The sequence below is a fragment of the Corvus hawaiiensis genome, chromosome 19 (genome assembly GCF_020740725.1).
Source record: "Corvus hawaiiensis isolate bCorHaw1 chromosome 19, bCorHaw1.pri.cur, whole genome shotgun sequence".
Taxonomy (NCBI): domain Eukaryota; kingdom Metazoa; phylum Chordata; class Aves; order Passeriformes; family Corvidae; genus Corvus; species Corvus hawaiiensis.
Genome location: NC_063231.1, coordinates 4620748 through 4645790, shown reverse-complemented (window position 1 = coordinate 4645790; position 25043 = coordinate 4620748). Strand labels below are relative to the sequence as shown.

General features: G+C 45.9%; 1 protein-coding gene and 1 non-coding gene across 5 annotated transcripts in view; both read left to right on the top strand.

Moving 5' to 3' along the window:
- Nucleotides 1–8297, top strand: part of RAB11FIP4 (RAB11 family interacting protein 4) — a 125271-nt gene extending 116974 nt beyond the window's left edge. For all 4 annotated transcript variants that reach the window (XM_048323408.1, XM_048323407.1, XM_048323406.1 and 1 more), the window contains one exon: nt 1616–8297. In XM_048323408.1, the coding sequence (XP_048179365.1) occupies nt 1616–1732 (117 nt within the window). In that variant the 3' untranslated portion in view covers nt 1733–8297. The remainder of the gene's footprint in view (nt 1–1615) is intronic.
- A 7474-nt stretch (nt 8298–15771) lies between these two features.
- Nucleotides 15772–15843, top strand: TRNAT-CGU. The gene has a single exon. It is a non-coding gene; the product is annotated as a tRNA-Thr (tRNA).
- The last annotated feature ends 9200 nt before the right edge of the window (nt 15844–25043 follow it).

The following is a 25043-nucleotide window of genomic DNA, read 5'->3' as shown; positions in this document are numbered from 1 at the left end:
AGACAGGCTGTTTAATTGTTGGTCTCTAAGTAGGTAAAAGCAAACTGCCTTTTGCTGTTGCCAAGAAAAATCTAACTTTCTCCCTCTCAATCTCGTGGCTCTGGCTCATGCAAGGAATATCCAGCACTCCCCCTTTAAAGGAGGCAAGTGCCTGAAAGCTGTGGCCCAGACTTAGTAAAACCTCACTGACACTGAGCCATGCCGTAAATCAAATCTCTCCTGATGGGAGAGGGTGTTTTAAAAGTCCTTGCAATGGAGGCTTTCCTGGAGTTTCACTGCTGCTAGATAGCTGTTTATTAAGTCTTATCAGAGAAACAGAGTCACTAGTGTGACCCAGGCATAACACAGAGCAAAGAATGCAGGAGAAAAGTCTAATTATCAAGATTTACACAGCCTTTTAAAGATAATTTAACCAATGGTTACTAAAAATGTGTATTATTTTCACTTTCCTACCAATTATTCAGTAACATGGCCAGGAACTGCGGAATTTTTTGTCCAGTCATCCCAAATTACTTTTACTGCAGAATATGGAGTAGTAGAAGAAGGTTTGGAGAACAACAACAATCCTCCATTTTGATGTTTTTTGCTCTTACCTATTTACTACAAAGAGAAGCCTAAAACCTCTAAATTTTTCACCCTGTGACAATCTTACATAGTAGTCTATCACCTAATTCACACCATTGTATTTTCTAGTTCTTGTCTGATCGTAGGCAGTTTTTTCCAAGGTTGGAGGTCAAAACAGTGTTGTTCAGGGGGGTAAAAACCCTTCAAAACAGTCAGAGAAATATTCTCGGCACTCTGGGTTCCTACACCTCCCAGACCTGCACAAACTGTTCTCATTGTGCCATTTTTCGTGTGTGATCAAAACAAAGGTAAGAATCTGAAGATTCGAGGTGGGACTTCTGTGAAGTCTTATGAAAATGGACAGGCAAATGACATGAGCTTTAGGAGGACATGGGGCTCTGATGCCCCTTGGCAGTTTTGTCAGATTGGCATTAAACATTCAGAGATAAAAAGCAAAGCAGTCTTCATCTTTGGAGAGGTTGAGGCGCCTTTTATAGCCCAAAAATGTGGTGAAACACATCTATTTAATATAGAACATAGAATAGCAAGGGAGTTGTTCTTGTGGAGTATGTAGCAGTTGTTTTGGGGTTTTTTTGAGAGAGACTATGCATGTGATCCAGAGGAAGCACATATTTTTCCTGGTGCAAAACACTGAAATACTTGTTCTGTTCAGCAGCCTTTCATGCAAACACCTTTAGATTTCAGTAGTTACGAAAAAAATTGAGTATCATGAAGCTCTTGCTCTGAGATGAAGCAATTCATCCATAGTATGGATACAGGATGGATCGGCAGGTTAGATGGGTAACTTGTTTCAAATGACCTGCTGGAAGATCCCTGGAGATAACTGTTCACGACCTTCTTTGATAGCAAAGATCTGTAACATACAGATTGTTTCTAATATGTACACAGGGAGGAGCTTGAGTTAGAAAACCTGTCACAAAAGGAATTGGTGATCCTGAGCAGGCACTGGTCTCTCTCCTGTCTCAATTTCATGCTATTATATAAACTATGGAGAATATTTCAGGAGTAACTTGGAAATGTTGTGTTTTAGCTCATGGAAGCTCTCAAAGAACAGGAAGAGATAAATTACAGATTGCGACAGTACATGGACAAGATAATTCTGGCAATCCTGGACCACAATCCGTCTATCTTGGAAATAAAGAATTGAAAAGAATATGAGAAGAAAAAGCAGCAACTGCCTGATATTTCTGCACATGCCACTGGATCTAAGCAGCACTCTGATACTGTAAATGAATCTATAAATATATATATACACTAGGTGTGAGTGTGGGTGCGCGGGTGTGTTTATATGATGTTTGGTACACTGTTATTTGTCATTGAATTGGCTTGGTTAGACTTTTTCCATGCACTTTCAATACCTGTGATGAGATGGATACTGTATATTAATGTAATAACAATATAACTGGATCATGCTGTTTTAGATACTGGACAAAATTACTCTACCTCTAGTTGTAAAGGTAAAAAAAAGACAATGGAAACATATGGATGTGGCCCTAACTTTAGGAGCAAGAATTTTTTTCTTCGTTCTTCCAGGAATTTGGGTACCACAAACCAATTGACATACCCAGGTTCAGTTCCTGACTGGTGCTGACTGTGTAATTTCCTATTTGATTTATTTTTAGTACTTAAACCACACATCGGATTAAGAAAACAAAAAAACCCAAAAACACAACAAAAGCCAAACTTGGGGAAAAGATACAAAGTAAATGGGAAGAAGAGTAAGATATTGCAGAACTTCTGCTATTTGTGAAAAATCACCATCCACTTGTTTGCCACTGTCAGCACAAAGTGGTTTTGATATAAGATCACTTTGGAGTCTGCTTTGGGATGCTCTGAGCCTGCTCTTTAACATGTGTACATGTGTGGTTTTTACACCGTGGTCCCTGTAGCATTGAGGCAAAGAGCTTTTCATATCTGTTCCCCTATTTTCAGGGGTATAGCATGGGCCATTAAGATGAATTCTGGGATCCTGCCCCATCCCCTCACCCTGATTTTAAAGATTTCACTGAAGGAACACATTCCAGTTTTTACCAAAAAAAAGAAACAGAGCAGCAACAACAAAAAAATTTGCATGAAATATCTCACTTCAGGGGGAGGAGGAGGACCAGCCCATGACATTATGTGCTGAGTTGCTTTCCCACCTCAGACAGCAACACTCTTTAGAGAATGGAATTTTTTGGGCAGGCTGTGCAGAGGAACGACTGGTTCCTGGCACAGCAGTGGAAGACAGTCTGGTATGGAGTGGCTTTTACCTATAGGGCAGGAAAAAGAAAAAGAGCTTGGTCTTGCAGGAGTTGCCAGTCCAGACTGAGCGCACACTTGCATATCTAAAGCTCTGAGTAGGGAATACATCCTGATTTAGATGAGCAACTGTGCAGGTGCTTAACTTTTTAAGTGTGTGCTGCAACTGCTCATGGAAGTCAGTGGGATAGAACATTAAGCTTTAAAGTTGAGCATATGCTTAAATGCTGCCTTAAATAGGGATGACTTCAACATGTGCCTGTGTTCTCCAGAGCTGGATCTATACTGTAGGCCTAGGACCTTTTTAATTAATAATGCAGCTTATATAAGGAGCTTATGGAATTGATTGGGTAGTTGAATGCTAAAAACAAATTTTATTCCATGCACTTTTTTTAAAAGTTTCACACTTTTGATTCACACCAACTGGCACAGAAAAATAGGCTCAAGTATCTGGCTTTCCCCAATGCATAGAGATGTTTGCTCTATTGAATACACGCCCCAGAAGAATGTTACACTAGCAATGCCTGTGCTTTTCTGTGTATTTCTTGCTGTTGGCAGTGTCTTGCCCCTAGTATTCTCTTGATGTATCTTGGTGTGTATATGTGATGCATTTTTCCTGAATTTGAATACATAAAACTGTATTCAGTTATGGATGTAAATATATATATTCTTTTTTTCTGCAATCTCTGTGCTCTTGCCTTCAGTGATGTGTTACTGGAGTGATGGGAAGCAGGGGACGTACTGAAATCAGGCTTTCTTGAAGGCAAGAAGATAAAAACAGTTTGTTTCTATGTATCTGCATTAGGCAGGTGTAAAGTAAGTGGAAAGAGAGAGGTACCAGAGGAATAACAACACCCCAGTGCACAAAGGTCTGCAGTGCTCTGCGGGGGGGAAATGGGACAGTCTGGTTCAAACAGTGGTGTCTCAGGGCTGGGTTCCTGAGGCTCTGCGGTAATCTGGAGGAAAGGATTTAAAGCCTCCTTTGCCACCTGGGAATGGTGTAAGATGTAACATTGCAGCAGCTTCTGTTTGTATAGAAGTAGGTGGAACCCATGGAAATCCCACGCATCTGCCTTTCCGACCTGCTGCTTCTGGATGTGCCACCCAGAAGTTGGGAGAGGAACAGTTCAGCCAGCTCAGTGCTTCCTGCCTGCAGGACTCCTCACTTACACTTTAGTGATGTCATTTCCCTCTGCCTGGTGCTGTCTGTGGGTTGTGCCAGGGACTTCACTCTCTTTATAGGCCACCGAGAACTCTTCCACACTGTCGGGGGACTGTTGCTAACCTGCTGTGACAAGCAGGGCTGGGTGACCCAGCAGCCCTGCTGCTAGAGCTGACCGTGTTTGGGAAGTTGCACTGCTGTCCTGCTCTCGTGCAGTGCATTTTAATAAGAAATGTTGCAGCTTAGACTGGTGACCGAATGTTTTCCCCTAATTATTTTTAAGTAAACTGGACTCGGGTTCAAAATTTTAATGATCTAAAGCCCATTCCCATTAGGGCGGAGGACTGCTTCACTGAAAGCAAAGCCCATGGATATGAACAGAAGACATGACTATAGTGATAGCCAAGTTTTTGTGCAGATAATTATATGTAGGAGGTGAACAGTCACTAGTAGTGACAAATAGTCACTGAATCTGGCTGAAATCCTGAAAGCAGTATTCTAGCCAAGGGTACCCAGCAGTGGAAGTTTCTTAAAACTTGCAGGACTTCTTGTTCAGCTCTGTACCCAACTGTGTTAGTATTTAGAAGCTCTTCCTTGCTCCAGTGTTTGCATTTGAAGAGATGTCTTACCACCATGTTGGTGGTGGTTTTAGCTGTGTTTTTCTTCTGCTCCTGTGGGGCCCTCGGTGTGGTACTGCTATCTGTTACTGTGGAAATCATATCCAGATACTTGCTATGTTTGACAAATAATGTGAGTTGGAGGTGGGAGGGGCATTTCACTGGCAGATATATTTTCCTCTAAGGTATCCACCTCTAAAAATACTAATTAGCAATTTCATTCTTAGACTGAGTAGCTACAGATACTAGACCAACTTGTCTTGCAGCTCAAGCCCTGGAGAACCCTTTTATCCCAGAAAAGAAGTCATCATGTTTTATGACATGCAGGTAACTTGGTAATAAAGGATCACTTGATGGCTCACTGGGGCAGGGAGAAGAGTAATCTGATACCAGTGTTGCAGAGAGTGCATATTTCGATCAAGTATCAGACACTGTGGCAGAACAGACAGGAGATGTTGCAAATAGAGAGGCAATAATTTTGGTGTCTGTTCTCTGATAAATTTCTTACTTCTTTGCTGTGGACATCCTTTATGTTCTCAGGCTGGCCAGGAAAGTACAGCCTGCCTCAGTCAGTGTTACTGTTGGTGGAACAAGGGCCTCCCTTCCCCGGGTGAATAACTTCAGACACAGAAATGTAGTATCATCTCCTTCTAGCAATACACAAATGCTGTAAACATTCCTGTGTCAACCCATGGTTCTATTTAACCCTTGGGGATGCAAACATAATCCCAGGTACTGTATCTTGATGTCTTCCTTGGTTCATTTGACCTTAGATTCTGAAAAGCTAAATGATATTCTGGTCAAACCTGTTGCAAACCACTACAGGTATTTCTGTACAGTGAAAAAAAATTACTGCTTTTTGGCTAGAAGCTGCCCTTGGTCAGGCCAGTCCCACACAAGGTACTGCAGAAAAATTACCTGTTTCAAAGCTTGCATTTAAAGATTACCTGAAATGTAGTCTCTCAAGATTTTTCTGGTATTGTCTGCTTCCCTCCATACTTCAGTCTTCAGCTGCTGCCTAGTTCTGATTTCAGTGATGCTGATCCAAAACTGCTTTGACATCAAAACAAGATTTTTCAGCTCTTTTAATAGCTTCGATTTAAGACTGAAGCTGTTTGAGAATTTGTCTTGTTTTGAAGTGCAACATCGACAAACTGTAACCATCCCATCTATTTTAAAAGAATTTTTAATATGAAAATATGTTGCAAGTTTCCAAAAGCCCAACATCCAATGCACTTTTGTTGCCAACTTTTCTTTCATGGTCTTTGGGAAAAATTCGGATATTTCTCAGCCAGCTTTATAGGGAGTTGAACACAGCATTATTATTCTCAAAGATATGTATCAACAAATATTTTGCTGTCTGAGTGCAACAATACTCCATTTACTTTGGTAGAACTGCACTGCTCTCCAGAGAGGATCTAGACCCTACAGTATTTAAGCTCCCTAATCTGGTTTGTAAATGAGGGCTTGGAAGCTGATATATAAACACACATTGTGGGCTGCTACATGAAGCACTGCTCAGTGGTCTGTGGATCGTAGTACCCATGACATGTGACGAGTCTAAGAACTAGAATTTACGAATAAAAGAATGCTTTTTTTACATTCTTTAATGGCAGTAAATATACAGTGGTTTTCTCTTAAAACACATACTGTACAGTGTGGTCTGAGGGATTTTTTTTCCAAGGAAGGAAGGAAGTAGCAGCTGATCAAACACTTGCCAAATCAGTGGCTTGGCTTATACTGATTGAAGTGAAAACTTGACTCAGACTTTAACTGAGCAGTTTCTGGTGTAAGTAGCAATGCTCGTATTCTTGTCAAGTCATTTGTTACTCAAGAAACATTGTCAAGAAGTCATGACAGGTGATGTAACACAGCTGGTTGGTTCTAAAGGACATAGTTCCACAGTTCTGACAGTTTGTTCCTTTGCATCTCAGTATTTTTGAATTCAAAATATTGATCTTAGGAGCAGTTTGCTGTTGAAGCATGCATGGGTTTCTACTTAGTGAAATTCTGCATGTACCTTTAGAGCTTGATAAGGATTGCAGTTGCTGTTGGGTCTGAATCCTGTTATCTTGCATAATGCACTGGGAGTTGCTCTGATGTACAAGAGAGTTGTGTCTTTCTGGGACTCTTCATCAGTGTTCTGTTGACATTTACACTCTTGGTCTTGTCCCCAGCCACTGTCAGGTGTCTGTGTGCCTTGGGGCAGCACTTTGAGCAGATGGGAGGGACAAATTCAATATTCTTGGCTTCAGTGCAACTTTAGCTGCCAAGGCAAGAATTTCAGTCCTGTCTTTACACCAGGCCAGTCCTGTCCTTGCCTTTTTTGTGGTCATAAAAACTGGTTGTGTCCCCTGTGCATGACAAAATCTTGTAGCTGATTCTCATGGTTTACAAGCAGGTGGGGTGAGTAAACCTGAAGGCGATCCAGGTGAGGGATCCCTGGGATGTGCCTCAGTTCTGTACAGGTGTCCCACTGCACACTCTACTGACACACTCTGGGAGGCTCAGCCCTGCAGCTCAGCATGGCCAGTACATCTCAGAGGTCATGGCAGCAGCCTGTGAGGATCTGCAGGCAAAATCTGCAGGCAGGACCACGCTACCATAGTTTGCCACAGTGTGGAGCCAGCTGACAGAGCTGGTGGTGTTCTCTAAACCCTGGGTTTCAGCTTGCTTCAGTCTCCAGGTTTTGTTCAACTGCGAGAGTAATACTTGGTCAAACATACAGTTAGAGAGATTACTTTTTACTTAAACTTTAAACCTAAAGAAAACATTAACAAACATGGGCTTCTGCAGTGTAATTTGGACACCTACCGCTGGAATGGAGGTGCTGTGAGTGGAGCAGCTGTGACACCTGAGCTGTCAGCTTTGCTGGGCAGTGACACCCTGGAAACCCCTCAGAGCCGCTGTGCCCCAGTGAGGGGTGGCAGGTGACTGTTCTGGGGGACACACAGTCACTGTGCAGATGGTGAGGGGGGCTGCAGACACTCTTCCACCCAGTGATGATCTTACACTCCCCACCATCAGCCTTGTTTTATTTACTACCTTATCCGTAGCTAAATTATTCTGGCTTTGGAGAAGGGACATCAGAAGGGGAAGCAAGAATTTAGTATCCTGTGAACACTTCAGTATGCTACAGGGCAGTAAATGTTGCACTGATACATGTTTAAATACTGAGACTTTTTGAGAATTACTGTAAAATCAGTTGTGAGAGCCATTTGTTTTTCTCTGTTGCACAGACTAGTCACGTTTTTTGCATGGTTACATATTTTAGTACTTGTGCCTTTTACTTCTCTGTTGTAAGGATACGTTTTATTTTCACATTTTATCATCTGGTTTTGGACACTTTTTATATACACTTCCTTGATCATCTGGTTTCTTGTAATGTACATGTGTATATATAAAATAGATCAGATTTGTATTCATGTGCCTCTGAGATGTAAAAAATACCCATTTTGTACAGGTTTTTTTAGAAGCACTAGGTCATGGTCTAAATTACATAGCAAATGAATTTAACATAATTAGCAGTTCTTTGTCTTCTTTTAGGAATGTTGTGTCAGATGGTTGGTCTCTTGTAAGGCAGTATCACACACACTGCAGATTTATTATTTTAGTATCGTTATGAGACCAATTCTATCCACTTGTTGGCTTCAGTTAATTCAAAATAATAAAACAATTAAATGTTACAGTCATGACTTGGTGGTTATAGTTTTTATTTCCATTAAAGCAAATTTGCTTCTTTTTGTACTTGAAATGGACACCAGACCGAAACCTCATTTGAACACATTGCCCCTTTCAGGTTAACTTCCATTCTGGGATTATTTTTGTGGGATCGGGCAAGTGATTTACTTTGCCCATTAAAATGGAAAGAGAAATAGCATTACCACTTCATAGACTCTCCATCTTAGAGTGCCTAAAATGCTTTAGTTACTCCTTCGCTTCCTTCCCTGGCTTCTCTGGTAGCATTTTCTAAGGACAGACCCTGGATCTGCATGACTAGAGATCTTCCTCTTGCAGATGTGAGAGATTGGGTGTCTTGCCCTTCACATTTTCGCAAATGCTGAATAAACTCCTTCCCTTGGGGTTTGTAGCACAGCACTCTCCCGCAGGATTTGGGAAGCCGTGTAGATGCATTGTGAGCCTGGACATCTGCAACTCTGGCAACCAAGGACCTGGTTCTAGAACTGTCCTCACCTCCCTCCAGCCTCTTCTCAAGCTGGTGGTTTCATTTCTGGAGTGTTGACCCTGCTCATCTGGCGAGATCCTCAAATTGTTCTCTCTCTCACACCTTGTTTATCAATACCCCACTCACCAGCACCCAGACACAGTGAGATAATAAACTGTGGTAAGTCTCAAGGAAGAAATCATCAATATCCCATAAATCTTCCAAAAAACAAAGTTTTGATCTATAAAAGAGTATGTTCAACTCTCACAAGGCAGAGTAAATAAATAAAATTATTCTTACTGAATTTGGCACCCATTTCACTGAATATAAAGCTACCTTAGAAGCAAGGAGGTGGCTTTATTTTTTATTTCAAAGGCTGCTTGGTATGAAAATGAGCAAAGTTCACTTGCTCCTTTGTTACTAAAAAAAGCAGCCAGCAAAAGTGGCATATGACTATTTTTAATCTCACTCTGTAATTTATAACACCAGTGAAGTGATGTCAGTACTGTTGCACTGTGCCATTACACTATTTTCTCTGTATTTTCTTGAAATACTTTCTGGGGACAATAAAGCTGTCCTTGCTGATGTGAATCTTTCAGGTAGCTGTAATGTACAATCAGATATGTAAATATTATTTGCTTTCCCTGCATGACTAAAATGTTGTCTGTGGTGGGTGACTGATTCAATGTCCCTTCTTACCTTCCTCCCTGGTCCACCTCTATTTCTGTGCTTCATTTAAAGAAGGATTGCCCAGATCTGTTCTCACCTGCCCAAACACCAGCTTCATTAACTTTGGATTAGTTACACAAATGGCACCAGGGAAGGAGTTTGCTCAGTACATGCCTTACCTGACACCCTTAGCTGTGTTAAACTTCCAAGCCAAAGCTTCACAGGACCAACCTATTAATCTCTCTACCCATAGTGCTGCCCTTCTCAATTGATGGGAACTCCCGGTGGGAGCTGTTTGCCGCTGGCTCCAGCTTTTTAATGTGACTTAAATATAATTATTTACTGACCCATGTAGCTAATGAGCACGTGCTGTGGCTCCTTGCTTGAGGAACAGTGAGCTGTTTGTGGGGAGGGCACAGCCTGGAGCTGTGTGTTGTGGGGATCTGGTGCAGGGCACAGTCTGGCCTGGCATGGCAAGCAGTGACCACCTCAGGGCATATGCTGAGGGGAGTTTCACTTAAACCAAAGGCAACAGCTTCCCCGGGAGAGTCCTGAGGGAGAACTCTGCCATGGGCGGCTCCTAGGAGAGGCTGAGGCTCCCGGGTGTACCTGGAAGGGCCATCCTGGGAGCAGCACCGCAAGGTTTGTCCATAAGGGACCAGGACAGTGCTGGGACACCTCTGGCTGCGACTGGAAGCCGGGACCTGTCATGGGTGCCATGTGTGCAGACCAGAGGAGACCCTCAGCCTGATGTGGGCTCAGGCCCACACATCCCCATGGCTGGCAGAACAGGCTCTGCATGAGGCACGATGGTGGAGGACACACCCAGGGCCTGCAAGACCGACAGTCCAGGGTAACTTGCTTTTAATCTCCTGTTTGAGCCACCAGGTCTGCTGTCCTCTTCTCTGGGCTGTATTTTAACTGCTGGAGTCAAGAATAACAAGTGAGGAGCAGCTTGAGGTTCCAGGCTGCTTTTTGCAAGATCTGTGTGAAGTGAGGGGAGCACGCTGTGGCCAGGTCCCCTCAGGGGCAGCTGGTCCTGAGATGGTGTCTGTACAGGGCACATTGCCCAAAAGAGGGGCCCATTGCTTTGGGAAAACGCTGCTGACAGAGGGGCAGACACTGTCAGCCCAGAGAATGCTGGGTGCTCCTTACTTGGGAAAAACTGAGCCTTTTTGTTATGTGTTGGGGACACGCCAGGATGAGGCGTCCCCTCAAGCTGCCCACTGCAGTTTCCTGTCCTGTCCTACCTCCCCAGCAGCATCTCAGATGAAACCATCAGGGCTGGCCTGGGAATGCCAGCAAAGCCCAGCCTGACGTAGCCACAGGGTGCAGGTGGCTCAGGGATGTGTTTCCACAGTGGGTTTGAAGTTTAGCTCCTGAAAAGCTGCTGGTCCCACCCCCAACGTGCACCTCAGGTGACACTCCTGTGCTTGGGTGTTGGAGGTTAGAGTTTTTCCTTTTGTTCTTTCTCTTAGGGAATTTTCTTCCATTTTGTTGCTAAGAGACAATAACGACCGGGTACTTAAGAGAGACAAAAGAAGTTTCTCCGGGAAGGGAGAGGTTGGCTACTGTCTTGTCTTAGGGTTTCTAGTGGAGGGGCAGAGATACCGAGAGAATTGGGGCTGGGAGGAAGGGGGTTGGGGCAGCTGCTAGTTCTCTTGCTCTCGGCTTGGGAGGAGGACGGGGAGTTACTGCTTTCTGGGCGGGAGGGGGGGGAACTGCTGCCACTGCCTGGGGCCAGCCCAGTCCTGCTTCTTCTGCAGTTGGGTGAGCCTTTGCTCGTGAGAGCAGCCACTGAACTGGGACCTTATTAACACCCTACCTCACTTAAAAAAGGACTTTCACCATCTGTTCCAGTGCTTCAGGGGAAAAGCCCGAGATCCCCCAGCCCCCTCGCCCTCCAAGGGAGCCTCTCCCTGCCGTGTTCAGGAGCCAGGCGGCCGTTCCCCAGCCCGGCCATTCCTTTGCCACTGTGCCGGGTTTTTTCCTACGCTGTAACTCGCACCTGCCGGGACGCCCCGCGGTTCCAGCTACAGCTGCAGAGTTTCTGATACATCTCATCTACCACTCCGAGACTTTGCTCATCCCTGCCTTCCCAGCTCGCTGCTCCGAGGTTCCTGCTACAGCTCCTTTTGCTATGCAGAGGGGCACCGGGATCGGCTGCTCCTGGGGGTTTGTAAAGGCAGCCCCTTCTCCGTCCCATCTGCGGCTGCGCCGCCATCACCGTGTGGAGGGGGACGGCTGAAACCCGCGCCACAGCGCCCCCTGCAGGCGCGGGGGAACCATCGCACCCGCCCTGCCCGACCGGGAGCCAGCAGCGCCCCTGCCGGCCGGGAGCGGAACTGCACCGCCGGGGAAGGTGCTCCCCGAGCGGGAGCAGGCCGTTCACTGGGGTTTCTGGTCGGTTGGTTTGTTGTCGCTGCCGCTGTACATACACATTCTAGAAAAGAACTGTTCTTGCTTTTCCCATCTCTTTGCCTGAAAGCCCCCTAATTTCAATATTATAATAATTTGAAGGGAAGGGGGTCATATTCTCCATTCCAACAGAGGTTCCCATCTTCCTTGGCAGACACCTGTCTTTCAAACCAAGACATTGGGATAACAAAATGTGACCATTGTGCACCTGTGTGAAAGATAGTGAAGGGTGTAAAGCCAGGGAACCAAGCCTGTGGTGTATCATTTAAAATACAAAGCAGAGTCTAAGGTGTTAAGATCTCTGCCTTCAGCTGGGCTTGGAGCAAGGCAGAAAGGGAAAGGGAATTTTGAAAAGACTTCACTAATCAGTTCAAGCCTTGCAGGGCAAATTTCCTCCTTTAAAAAAATTTTTTATGGTCTTCAAGTGATCATACTGTACCAAACAGCTTTCATTTGACTGACAGTAGTCTCTAAACCTGGTGTATGTCTTTTACAGTATCATCCCATGAGGCTGTGAGGCAGCTTTTCTCACAGTGGGTACAGATATTCGGGGGATATTCAGGGAATCAGAGCAAAGATACTGTATGAATAATCCATGCAGCGATGTACCTGTGTGTTATCTTCTCAGGCTTCTCTGTTCCCAGATCCCTCCCAGCAATGAGATGTTGGATATTCAGATTTATAACAGCGGGCTCAAAGAAAACTCCCTACTGTGTATGCTAAACCACTTCACCAGAGAGGCACGGAGCAGTTTTGTTCCCAAATCTCAGCAGCTCAGGATAATGTGCTGTACTACTGACCTACTTGCAGAGCAGTTACTCACTGGTACACGAGAAAGACGCAGTGGGAAAGCAAATCGCCTGTTACTCTGGGGGCAGGAATCATCAACGCTACGTATCACAAAGTCTGTAATAGTTTCTAGCAAATTATGCTGTTCTTACTGGGCTGGGGAGACCCAAGACCCTTGGGTCATTTTGCAACCAGGAATTAAAGCTCAGAACTCCTGGGAGGTGATTGTTGCCTTGCTCTGATCTTTTGTGGGGGGAAAGTGGGTTTGGAGCCAGAGAGAGGCTAAATGGGGTAGAGTAGGAAACATTGCAGGAGTTCTGACTCCTGAGAACTTGGGCAGTGACAAGGAGAGCTGTTACAAAGAGGAAATGCATCCCATGGGAGTCAACTCCTGTAGTCTGACAGCAGGCTCTGATCTCCTCAGGTTGTCTTGGCTGACACGTTTTCTTCAGCATAGCAGTCTCAAAGCCATGACTTTGATTGTTTTCCCTTGCTCTGTTCACTGGTCTTGATGGCCCATGTTTCTACATTGTCCCGACTCTGATGGCAGACTGGGATCTGGGATGTGTCACTCCACTCTAAATGTCTTTTAATACATGCAATGCAGCAGGGACTCTCCTAGCTTGCATAACTCAGGATGAAATTTGTCCTTAGAGCCAACTGCTTTTTGGATGCAAATAGAGGATAGAGCATATGACCAGTAAATTGAAGACTGTCCCAGTTGTATAACCATAACTATTTGGGTTAATGGTGATTTTAAAACGACTTTGCAATGATAGTATGTCAGCATGTCCTCTGGCATGGTGCTTAAATCCGAATTTCCCTTACATTGAGATCTTTGTGCCTTAGCAGATGGACGATGCAGTTTGTATTTTGATGTGATAGTGTGTAACAGGGATTGTGACTCAAGTACAGACTGTTGCTGAACAGACAGAGAAGAGCTGGGCTGTGGCACCAACAGAAGTAATAGAACTCAGAGGCTGAAAGGCTGCAGTCGCTCTCTCCCTGTTATACTGGAGCAAATTGCTGGTTGTGCTTTGTGAAACGCTGTATCTCTTGGCCACCCTGTGGCTTTTCTTAACGTGCTGAGGCTTTTATTTAAAACCTGAGCGGTCACCGGGCAGGGCTGCTGTCCGCCCTTCAGGAATCCTCTGGTCAGACTGAGCATTTGTCCAGCGTGACAGAGAAATAACCCCTGACCAAGCCTGTCCTTTAGCTCTGGCTGTGCATAGCAATGAATGGGGGGATGCCCTGAAGAAAAGCAGCAGCAGCAGAGGGGTTTGCTTTTGTTCTTGGAAATACTGTGTAAATATGGATTGAAGGTGCAGCCCCGAAGCCCCCTCTCAATGGCCCCATTCCAGGGAGCAGCAGGGCTGGGCTGTGGGCACAGAGGAACTTCCCTGCAACAGAAAACAGCCGGGCTCTTCCCATGACTCTGCCAGAGCTGGGGACGGAAGAGGAGCCTTGCCAGGGCTGTCCTGTGCAGAGGGATGTGGTTCAACATTCGCTGCCTGAAATGTAAAGTCCTGGGCCACAGAGAGTGCAGGACGTGGCTGAAAAACAGCTGCGAGTACTGCAACCCCAACAGCTCCTGCCATCCTGCTGGTTTTGGGCTCTGAATATCACTGAGATGCTGACTTCCCAAATGACTGTAGCCTCAAAAAGTAAACCTTACATTTTTGGGGTAGATTTGGTGCAGTATTTGTATGAAGACCTAAAAATGGGACCCTCAGGAAAGCAACTGTTCCTCTCTGGAATGAGTTGATCAGGCTTCACCTGGTTGGTTTATTTGAGCAAGGAGCACACTGCGAATGCAGGATGCATTCCTGTAATAAAGGTTGTGTAACTCAGATCTGATTCGACAGACAGTGGGGCTTGGTTACAAATTCATAGCATAAAGTAAAAATAGTGATTCTATTATGTCAGATTGGTTCTAACTGTGCCTGGATTTTTTTGCATTTTTTTTGTTTGGTTTGGCTTGTAGTTTTCAGGAGGAGTATGTAAGCCAGAAAAATACCAGATTACTTTCTGCTGCCCAGCATTGGTTGAAAACTAGAAAGCAGGATGAAAAATTTCAATGCAAAGCTAAATAATGGTTCAGAACCACAACCTTTAAATTCTTCCCTCCTGCCCTACAGCTAATGGTGATAAAAATGAGAGCTGATCCATTTCTTGGGTTTTAACCAAGCATTAGCCATAAGACTAAACATTTGGTAGCTGGAAACCCAAAGGAGGAAATATTAATGACGCAGTATTGTATTTATGATTTATGCTACTGTGATTTGACTATGGAAACAGAACATAATGGGTTTGAAGTAAAACGTGAAAATTCAGTTTGAATATCCGGAAACACAGACTGCCTGATACTGTCCCAAGGGAAGGGGTGGAAACGCCGCTGTTTGGCTCTCAGGGAGACAGGAGGCAGCGGGTGGCGATGCCGGAATGGAACTGCGCCGTGCCGGGACAGTCCCCGCCGTCCCCCGGTGTGCCCTGGGAGATGTGATCCACCGGGCCGGTGCGGCTCGGCGGGAGCGAGCAGGGCTGGCTCCTGCCCCGGGGGATCCTGCCCAGGGAGCAGGTGCCGGAGCATTGCCGAGCGACAGGGCTGGAGGTGTGAGCCTGGCAGGACTTCTCTCATTCCGAGCAGCTGCTGTTTGTTTCCTGAGGCAGCCCTGTGATTTCGCAGTGATGCACCGCGTTCCTCTGCCCTGAGAAACACCGAGAGGAAGGAAAGCAGAGCTTCACCAGGAAGCCCGCTGTGTCGCAGGAGCGGCGCTCGGGGCCACCGGGGACACGACACGGGTGGCGGCAGCGGGAAGAGCTTTCCGAGGAGTGCCGCTGCAGGGACACGGGGCAGAGGCCGCCCGCGCTCCCGTTCCCGGCGCTCCGCCCCGCGTCCGCACCTGCCCGCGGGAGCCCCCGCACGGCTCAGCCGCTCCGCCCCGCCTCGTTCCGTCCCGCCCCGATCCGACCGCCCTGTCCCGCCCCGTCCCGCCGCCGGCAGCGCCCCGGGCCGCCCTCCCGGCCGGGCCTGTCCCTGTCCCTGGCCCGGCCCGGCCCGGCCCGGCCCGCCCGCGCCGCTCGCTGCCTTCCACTGGCGGCGCGCAAAGGCAGCCAGCCCGTCGGGCGCGGTGGCCAAGTGGTAAGGCGTCGGTCTCGTAAACCGAAGATCGCGGGTTCGAACCCCGTCCGTGCCTGCCGAGGCAGCGCGGTGCGCTGGCAGCCCCACCGCGGGGAGGCCGCGGACGCCGCCTCGTTTGCGGCTCATTTTTGCTGGTGGAGTCGGGGATGCGGCCCCAGAGCCCCGCTGGAGAGCGCGGGTCACGGGGAAAGATTCCCCGTGCGGCCGGCCGAGTGTCCCCGGCTCCCGCGTGTCTGTGCCGCCGAACGCGTTGGAAGCCCGCGGGTGGCATCGGTGTAGCCTGTGAGTGAGCATCCCCCGAGCGCCGGTCCCGGTGTTCCCCAGCACCACGGGATTGCAGAGGACACTTCTCGGCGTTTTGCCTCAGGACCCGTGTCCTGAACGGGCTGAATCACAGCCAAAACAAAGCTGGTATTTGCGCTGTGATGCTGCAGGGGAAGTGTTGGGTGCGCTCGGGTGTGAGGAATCTTCTTGCTGGTGCTTTCTCCACAGGTGCTGGGTTTGATGTACTTCTCACAGATAGACAGGCCGAATCCTGCAATAAGCAAATGCAGCTGTGAAAAGCTTAGTGCAGTTAAAATCATAGAATTGGTAAGGTTGGACAAGCCCTGTAAGATCATAGAGTCCAACCATTAACCCAGCGCTGCCATGTTCACAGCTAAACTATGTCCTCAAGTGCCACATCCACATTTTTTAATGCTTTCAGAGATGGCGATTCCACCACTTTTCAGGGCAGCCTGTTCCAATGTCTGACCACCCTTTCCGTGAGATTGTACCATTTGCACAAGAATTGACCCTGATTGCTTGCTTCTTAATCTATCGGTCTGTGCAAAGCATGACACACGTGCGAGGGCATTTCTTCTGCCTCTGTGTAACATCACTTTGGTTATTGCTACTTTCAGACAGCTTAAAATATGTAAAGAGCAGAGTCACTGTATTGCAAAATCAGGAATAGCCAGCTATCTGGGCAGAGCAGAGGAGCCTCTTCCAAACAACTTGCTGCTTTCTTTGATGCTTAAGAAAAGGCTGGTTTTGCTGTTTCCTGTGCCACACTTGGCCTGGATCTGACTGGGCAGGAGGCTGTTTGCCTTTCTCAGCAGGGGCTGGAAGTGTGTGTGCATGAGGTGTTTGGGGAGGTCTGTACAAAATGGGTGTGCAGTATGTTATTAGCAAGCCACAAAAGAAGCCATAGTATGTTTTGATATAAAAACAGGAAACGCAGTTTAGAACTTGTTTAGAAAAATGTAGACACTATTTTACTTGCAAAATAGAGTGCTGTCAAAATCCCATCACCTTTATTGGAGGCTTTTGAGGATGAAAGTTCCAGCTTTGAAACACCCTATTTTGAGTTCCCCCCCCCTACATCGTCTCACATTGGAATGTCAAACCAAAATGTTTCTACTGGTTCAAAAGCCATCTTGAAGCTTTTGAAGAGATTTTCAGAAGTCTGTGGGTTTGTTTCTGGTCAAAACCAGTTGTGATACTAAGGTTCTCCCTGAAGCAGGTTTTCCATCCTGTAAACTTGAGCAGTCAGGTCCTGCCCAAACGTGTGCCACGAACCCAGGACTGTGAACCAGGTATTTTAATAAAGCTCTGGCACTACTGTTCTCTGTGGCTATAACACATCCAGGCAGTTTACCAGTTGCTTAACTTCAGTCTCTGCAGAACTGGAATATTCCCTTCTAGCTCCTGTGTGTCTGTGAGGAAGGTCCTTCACAGGCTCCGTGCTGAATTCCCAGGGAGAGGCCTACAGGAGAGCCTTGTCCCAGGATTGCTGTTGTGCATCTTCACTTCTGGAACAACACACATGGAGCAACACAACCGGATCCTTTCTGTTCAGGAACAGGCAGTTCTGTGTGTGCCATCCTGCCCTTGTTGCTGTCTTCAGGGCAGGGTTGTGTTGGGCAGGCCACATGTTTGCTCACCTCCCAAATTCCCACCCCCTCTTCTTACTCACTCAGGCAATAAATTTGATTTTGGCTTTAATTAATAGCTAAAGTCCTGAAGTGCCAGCCGATGAACTTTAATCGAGACATTTATGATCTGATCATAGCTGTGCTGGAGGTGGGTTTGGCTTGGGGTTTTTTGGTGAGTTGACAAAAGAGTTGTTTATTTTGGACACAAGTCCTAACTGAAAACATAAAAATTTTTAGGTGGCCCATTTGAGTTGCTTTAAGATCTTTGATTTTTTTTCCAGAAAAACTGAGCTGCCTCCCTCTAAATATAACACCTCGATGAAATGAGGAGCTATTAAATGAGGATTAAAATGAGGGCCCTTTTAATTGTGTAATAAAAATATATTACAATTAATGTACTTAAAAGATGTGTTACTGCTGAAAATCTTTGCCATATTAAATACAGAGTTCTCTGACCTCTCTGGCTTGTCAAACCAGTTATTCAGAATCCAGACATTTTCGTGACTGCTTTAAAATGTGTAAAAATTAATCAACTTTAACAGCATTTCTTCTAAAATTTCAGTTTTAGCAGTATTTCTGAGTTATGTATTTTATGTATTTTTGAGAGGCTGACAGAAAATGTTTGCTTTTGAAAGCTAAGATATGAATGGGGACTAAAAATAATGGCTTTTGTTTGGATTATAATAACACTTTCAGTGCTTTGCAACTCTCCTGAGCGTCTGTTGCATCCTCCCTCGGGTCAAACTTCAGCAACCAAAAACCAGTGTGTTGGGAACACAACAGGAGCTGTGTCTGGTTAGAAATAGCAGTGAGATCATTGGAAAGCCTTGCTCCGACCTTGCTGTGTGGAGCCAGGCAGGGAAGGTTGGGCAAACCCGCTTCTCGCATTAATAGCATGTTGGATCATTTCCCCATCTCTCCTGCGTTTTGGGTTATCCTTCCATGGGATGCCTGGCACCTTAAAAAACAAAAAAAAAAAAAAAAAAAAAAAAAAACAAAAAAAAAAAAAAAAAAAAAAAAAAGATAGAGGAAAAAAAAAACCAGCCACCCATGTCCTGAAACCTTGACCTTGGAAAGAAAAGGCCTGTGCTGAGTTGTGCAAACAGAGCATGGTGTGCCAGGGGTGACGAGGCTGAGCCAGCTGGGCCATGAGCCGGGCACAGCTCCCCTCCCATTGTGAGGGGCTGTCCCAGCAGCCCAGACCCGCCTTTGTGAGGTGAACAACAGGACCAGGCTGGGAGGATGCTCCATGTCCTCAGTCTGAAACTACGACAACATTTCCTGCAGGTTGGACAACGAAACATACAAAGTGTTTTATAAAGCTGCCACTGCCAGTGAGACCACCCCAAACTGGGCAGGAGACAGTGAGCTCAGATGAGGCAGCAGAACAGTATTTGCAGCATTGTCTGAGTCCCAAATATATGGCAGAGTAAATTAACCCATGAGTAAATAAACCCCAAACTGTGGAAATCTTCACATGGCTATAGCAATGTGATTCCCATTTCCATTATGCCTGGAATTTAGTGTAGTGCTGGTTTGACCAAAAGGCATTTCTTGTGTCAAAATGAAAAATTACGGATCAAAAGGGTGACTTTGCAGACAAACATATCGATCTAAAGCCTGGGTGACACAGACTTCCTGGAAGAGAGCCCAGAAGCATGTCTGTGTTTAAAGTCAAATGGCTGTAGCCTTTTACCACTGATGAATAAAAAATGTTTTTGTCTGCATGCCGAAGGCTCCAGCAGAAACAGAAATTACTCAGTTTGTTCTGCCAGAGGAGCAGGTACGTGTTTGTGAATAGTAATCCATTGAATGCTACAGAATTCAGTAATTTTAAAAATGACAGTGAGATAGGAAATAAGAAATTTTTTTTTCCCCTTGAAAAGTCTGTTTATGGCACTGTAGGAAAGGCAGAGTGAGAATCCTTATCCTGTGTTTGAGGGGCAGAATCATGGTGTCCCCTTCTCCAGAAACGTGAGGGGAGCAGTTGTGAAGTTCCCCCATGAGGAACCCAGTTGTATTTTTGCTTTGGTACAGGAGTAGTAGCTCTTACAGAGGTCCCTGAGGTTGCTACTGCCATCTGTAATTAGATATTAATGGACAGGTTAGGGTGTTCCTCCCTGACCAGGGTGGATGGAGGGCCCAGCACCAGCAATGCTGTTGCTCCTCTGGGAGCCTGGGGTACCAGTGGGAATGACGGCTGCAGGATTTTGTGAATGAGCTTCGAGGGCACCCAGGAGAGGGAGTGGGAGTCCTCACTGCCATTCTGGGTGTAGTTCAGATCAGTGCTCATCTTCCCGAGGGAATCTGTGAAACAGATTTGAGATGAAAAAGTGGTGCTGAATGGCAGCTACTGCTTCTGGGGAGCCCAGAAAATGCCAGCTGACACTCCAGGCAGTCTCAAATGAGCTGCAATTATGCAGGGAGGGAGGAGCAAGAGGGGTGGATGGGAGATTACTAATGCCTTCTTCGGAGCCTGTTTAACCTCAGCAGTACAGGGCCTGCTGCTCACAGAAGCCCTGCTCCTCTCCCTGACTCCCTCTCAAGTACTTCCTCATGTTCCTGGCTGTAAACTGTATGAAAAAAAAAATTGAAAAAGAGGCTCAGAGCCTGGGCCTGGCATGTTTGTGTGCAGGATTCTCCTTATCTGTGTGAGTACACTCTTGCCTGTATCACTGAGTGAACTTCACTGCAGTGAGCAAGCTGTTGCAGGATGACGAGCAGTAACATGAGTATAGCTTTTATTGTGATGATCTTTCTGTAAATTGGAAAACAATTCTGTTTGAGCTGATGAAATGATATGTTTGTAAATGCAGTGCCATGGGAGCAGAGTCAGGTGTTGGATTAATATAGCAATAGGACAAGAGGAAATGTCCTCAAGTTGCACCAGGGAGGGCTTAGATTGGATAGTAGGAAGAATTTCTTCACCAAAAGGATGCCAAGCCTTGGAATGAGCTGCCCAGGGAAGTGGTTGAGTCACCCTCCCTGAAGGGATTTAAAAGATGTGTTGCTTCGGGACATGGCTTGTGGTGGACTTAACAGTGCTGGGTTAACATTGGACTCTGAAAGGTCTTTTCCACCCTAAGCAATTCTCTGAATCTCATGGAGAGGAATTGCCTTTGCATTCTGCACAATACAGCTCCACGGGCCTGGTGATTACAGTGACAAAGCCAAACTCAGAGGCCAGCCTGAGGCATCATGTCAGTGCAAAAGCTTCAGCAACAAACAGGACAAGAGGCAAAGGGCACACACTGAAGCACGGGAGGTTCCATTCGAACATGAGGAAAGACTTTTCCAAGTGAGGGGGACTGGTGCTGGAACAGGTTGTGAAGTCTCTATCCTTGGAGAAATTCAAAAGCCTTTCAGACACAGCCCTGGGCAGCCTTCTTTAGGTGAGCCTGCTTGAGCAGCGGGTGGGACCAGGTGACCTCACAAGGTTCAGCCTCAGCTATTCTGTGAAACTGCTTTGCCTCTGAAGTTTTACTGTTTGCTGTGCCTGAAGGACACGGGGCCAAACCATCTCCTGCACTAAGAGCAGTGGCTGCCTCAGAGGGTGCTCCCTGGGGCTGTGCCTTGCCAGCTCATTTGTGGCAGCGGTGCTTCAAACTAGTGCTGAGTTGGTACAATCACCCAAGTTAAAGAATTTAAACTGTATATGAATTCAAGCAAGGACAGCCTAATATAGAATGTAATGTTTACTGTCTTTGAAGAAGCTGTAATAAACTTGGATGGGAAGCTTAAGCAAGAGATGGAGCAATCAGCCAGCCTTGCAAATATGTCAGAGGGTCCTTGGGAGCCTGAAACTTGTATGTGTTATTGCTGAGCATTGTGGCCATCAATTGAACCCAGATGATTACAGGAGTTCGATGGCATTGTGCAGTTTGCACTGCCACTGCCCTTATTGGGACTGTGAGGATGATGTACCTGGATTAATTGAATCCTTGCCACTAATTTCACAGGGATTGTACCCAGGTTTGAACACATATTTCATCATAGGAAAAGAAAGCAGGAGGTATGTGAGGCTCTACTGGTGTAGCTGGGTTTCAAGCCTCATTTCATACTTCCAGAGTGTAGATAGGAGGACTAATACTTTGGCAGCATCTTTAATTTTAGGAAAGCAGTCCTGAGATCACTGTCCCCTCTCAGCAGTCACTGCAATGCCTCAGTGCCTGTGCAAGACCTGCACAGTGAGAAATGAACTCCAAGCCTGAGCCTGGTCCCTTTGAGACTTGCTTGGGCTGAATTCCTGACTCCTGTCCTTTCATCACTCTGGACCCGACTGAAAGGGTACTTGTGAGCTACCAAATATAGAATGTGCACATCCTATTTCACAACTGGCACTTGCAAATGCTGGAGTGGATTTCATGGGCTGAAGCCCCCCAGGAAGGGAGCATTACAGTAAATAATGTTAGTGCATTTGTTTAATCCCTGGGGATTGTGGAACGTAGGATTAGAGTGGGCTAAGGGGATTTCCCCATTGACAGCTGCTCCACAGTGCACACACAATTTTTTAAAACTGTAACTTGTTCAGGCCCAAAGAATTTAAACTGTGTATGGCACTGTTATTTCCACATCTGGTTACACATATCTGTCTCCCCCAGTAATTGTCTTTAATAGACACAATTGGGGATGAGGTAGTTGTACTAAGAAGAGACAGAGCGCTGTGTTAGAACAGGAAACCATTATTTCTGAGCTTAATCATAGCTCATTAGTCCTGTGATTTTCTCCTTTCTCCAGTATATGCACACATGCTTTAAATATGAAGGCCCAATTTTTGGTAGGGCATTCCTCTTGTATGGATGATTTGCCAGAGGTTCTTTGGACAGGCAGAGCCTTGGCCAGTGAGTGGAGAACCAGAGCTTGTCTGAGCAGTGACTGGAGGCTGCAGCTCACTGGTGTTATGTGGCTGCTCTGAGGTGAACCACCAGGTTCTAGTAAAGATCTCAGAGGAGGGACTGCAGTTTTCTATGCATCCTTGATGAACTTGGCTGCTCAGTGTTCCTGCACAGGTACATGGGGTCAGGCCAGCTCCTTGAAGTACGTTGTATTTGCACATTTCTGAACTTTTAATCAAAAACTTGCTATTCGTACTGTTCTGATTAAAAAAAAAAAATCTGACCCTGGTCTCTGGCATGGATTCGTATTCTCAAGTGAAGACCAGCGAATTTCATCCTGTGCAATCAGTGGATTTCAACTATTTCTATCATAACACTGTGCTCAAGTTTAATATCTTTGACAATCCAGTCTCTTTCTTAACAAGGTCAGATGCCAGAATACCAAGCTGTTGGCTACAAGCCATTCTTGCTCACATGTTGCTTAGTGCCACATGCAGGAGTTAACAAACCAATGGATCTACTGGCAGAGAAAGGTACTGCATAAACACAGGCAGGATTGAGAAAGATAGACTCAGATTAATGCATGTATTCAACTGGACCAAGCAGCATCCACAGGGTCCATGTCCCACTCAGCAGCAGGCAGGGCAGTCTCCCACCCACAGAAGATCCCTCCTGACTTCAGAGGTTTCACACCAGGCTTCCACTTTGTGAACACCTCTAAAGAAGCTACTCCATCTGGTTTGTGGCTCTTGTGAAAATGTTTTCTTTTTTTCCAAAGAGGGCTATTTCCAGAAGTGATAGAATCTGTTGTTCCATAGTTACTGTTCTGGGCTACTGCTGGTCAAATGTTATTAATATATTAGCCTTTTGGCTGCCAAACAGCTTGAAACAAAATAGTTATATTTATTTTCAGAATTGTGTAAGTTGTGATGCTTTACAACTTGATATGCTTGTGATTATATCTGAGCTGTATGCGGAGCTAATCCTCTTCCCAGCTCCCATCCAGGCAGGGGGTGTACTCATGCATTCCCTGTGCATGGATTCTGCACACCATGAAGGGCAGCCAGCAGGTATTTGTGAGAGGAGATGAAGTCCTAAGACCTGACCTTCTCAGGTACAGAAGTACCTCCTGCCAAGTGAAGACTTGCCTGAAATATGCCTTATCCTGTTACTACCACAGGGCTGCCAGGGGCGTCAGTGGAAGTGGGAACGGGTTGCCAGCAGCTGAGCATGTCCCGTGGGATCTGGCTCCCAGCAGAAGAGCTCCTGCTGGGCAAAAATGTTGTGTGAAAGTCTTGCTCTGCTCTCATGAAAATCAAGAGGCGCTTCACATCAGTACCAGTGGGGGCCGGGTCAAGACAAGAGACAACAAGTTTTGAGGCTGCTGAAAATAGCAAATTAAGCAGTTGTTCAGGACATCAGAGAAGCAAGGTGCCATCAGCTCAGTTAGGGAGGAACTCCATTCCCTGGCTCATGTTCTTCCTTCCAAACACATAGGTACATTATTTGCTGTGAATTTCTTGTTCTCAGAATTGTTCTGTGGGGTTTTGAGCAGCTACTTGATAGAGACAGATCAAAAAAAGTATTTAAAAAAGAAAAAAAATGAGAGTATAAAGTTGGCAGATGTAACTTGCATCCTGTAAGAGTAGCAGTCTCTTATTTCCTAAAAGCTGTTGAGGCCTTTTCTTGTTCAACCTAAGTGATTTCTACAGCATCTATTCCCTTCACCAGAGAAAAGGTTAGTGTCTTTTACACCTTTCTGGGAAGTCTTAATTTCTACCAGTACTCTCTGGACATCATCTCTACAGAACCATTCCAGATGGTCACGAAATTCTTCATTTCTCTACCTTGTGCCAGAATGTCTTATTTTCAAAAGGCTCATGGAGCTCTGTTCCTCTTCCAACCTTTTTGCCCATGGTCCATGATTCACTTTGCATTCTACTATCAGTTTTAAACAACGTTCCTTGGCTCTACGTATTCATCAGGCTGATAGCCAAGGAACATGTTCTTCTGTGCAGAAGTGTTGATCGAGAGCAGTTCACAGTGTTGATCGAGAGCAGTTCCATGGCAGAGCAAGTTCTCTCTCTGGCATTCTCTCCACATAGGCCAGGTAGGGTCACTTGCCACATCCATAACAATGCAAACATGGGGCTGCCTTGTCTTCAGTATAGATACAGGAAAAAAATGTGGTGTAGATGACAGAGAGGTGCATTGGGTGCTGAACCCAAAGATTTAAAAGATGAGGCCTCTGGCTGTTAGCTTTGATTTTTTCACGCATGAACACACAATTATATAATGCATGAACACAAAATTACCACATACATGAAGGCACAATTATGTCATGCATGGACACACAATTACCTCATGCATGTCACGCATGAGCACGCAATTACATCACGCATGAGCGCACAATTACATCATGCATGAGCACAGAAGTCTTCCCAAAAGAAGCTAAAAATTTTCAGGTCCTTGTGGCATTTCCTTAAAACAACTGAGTGTATTGT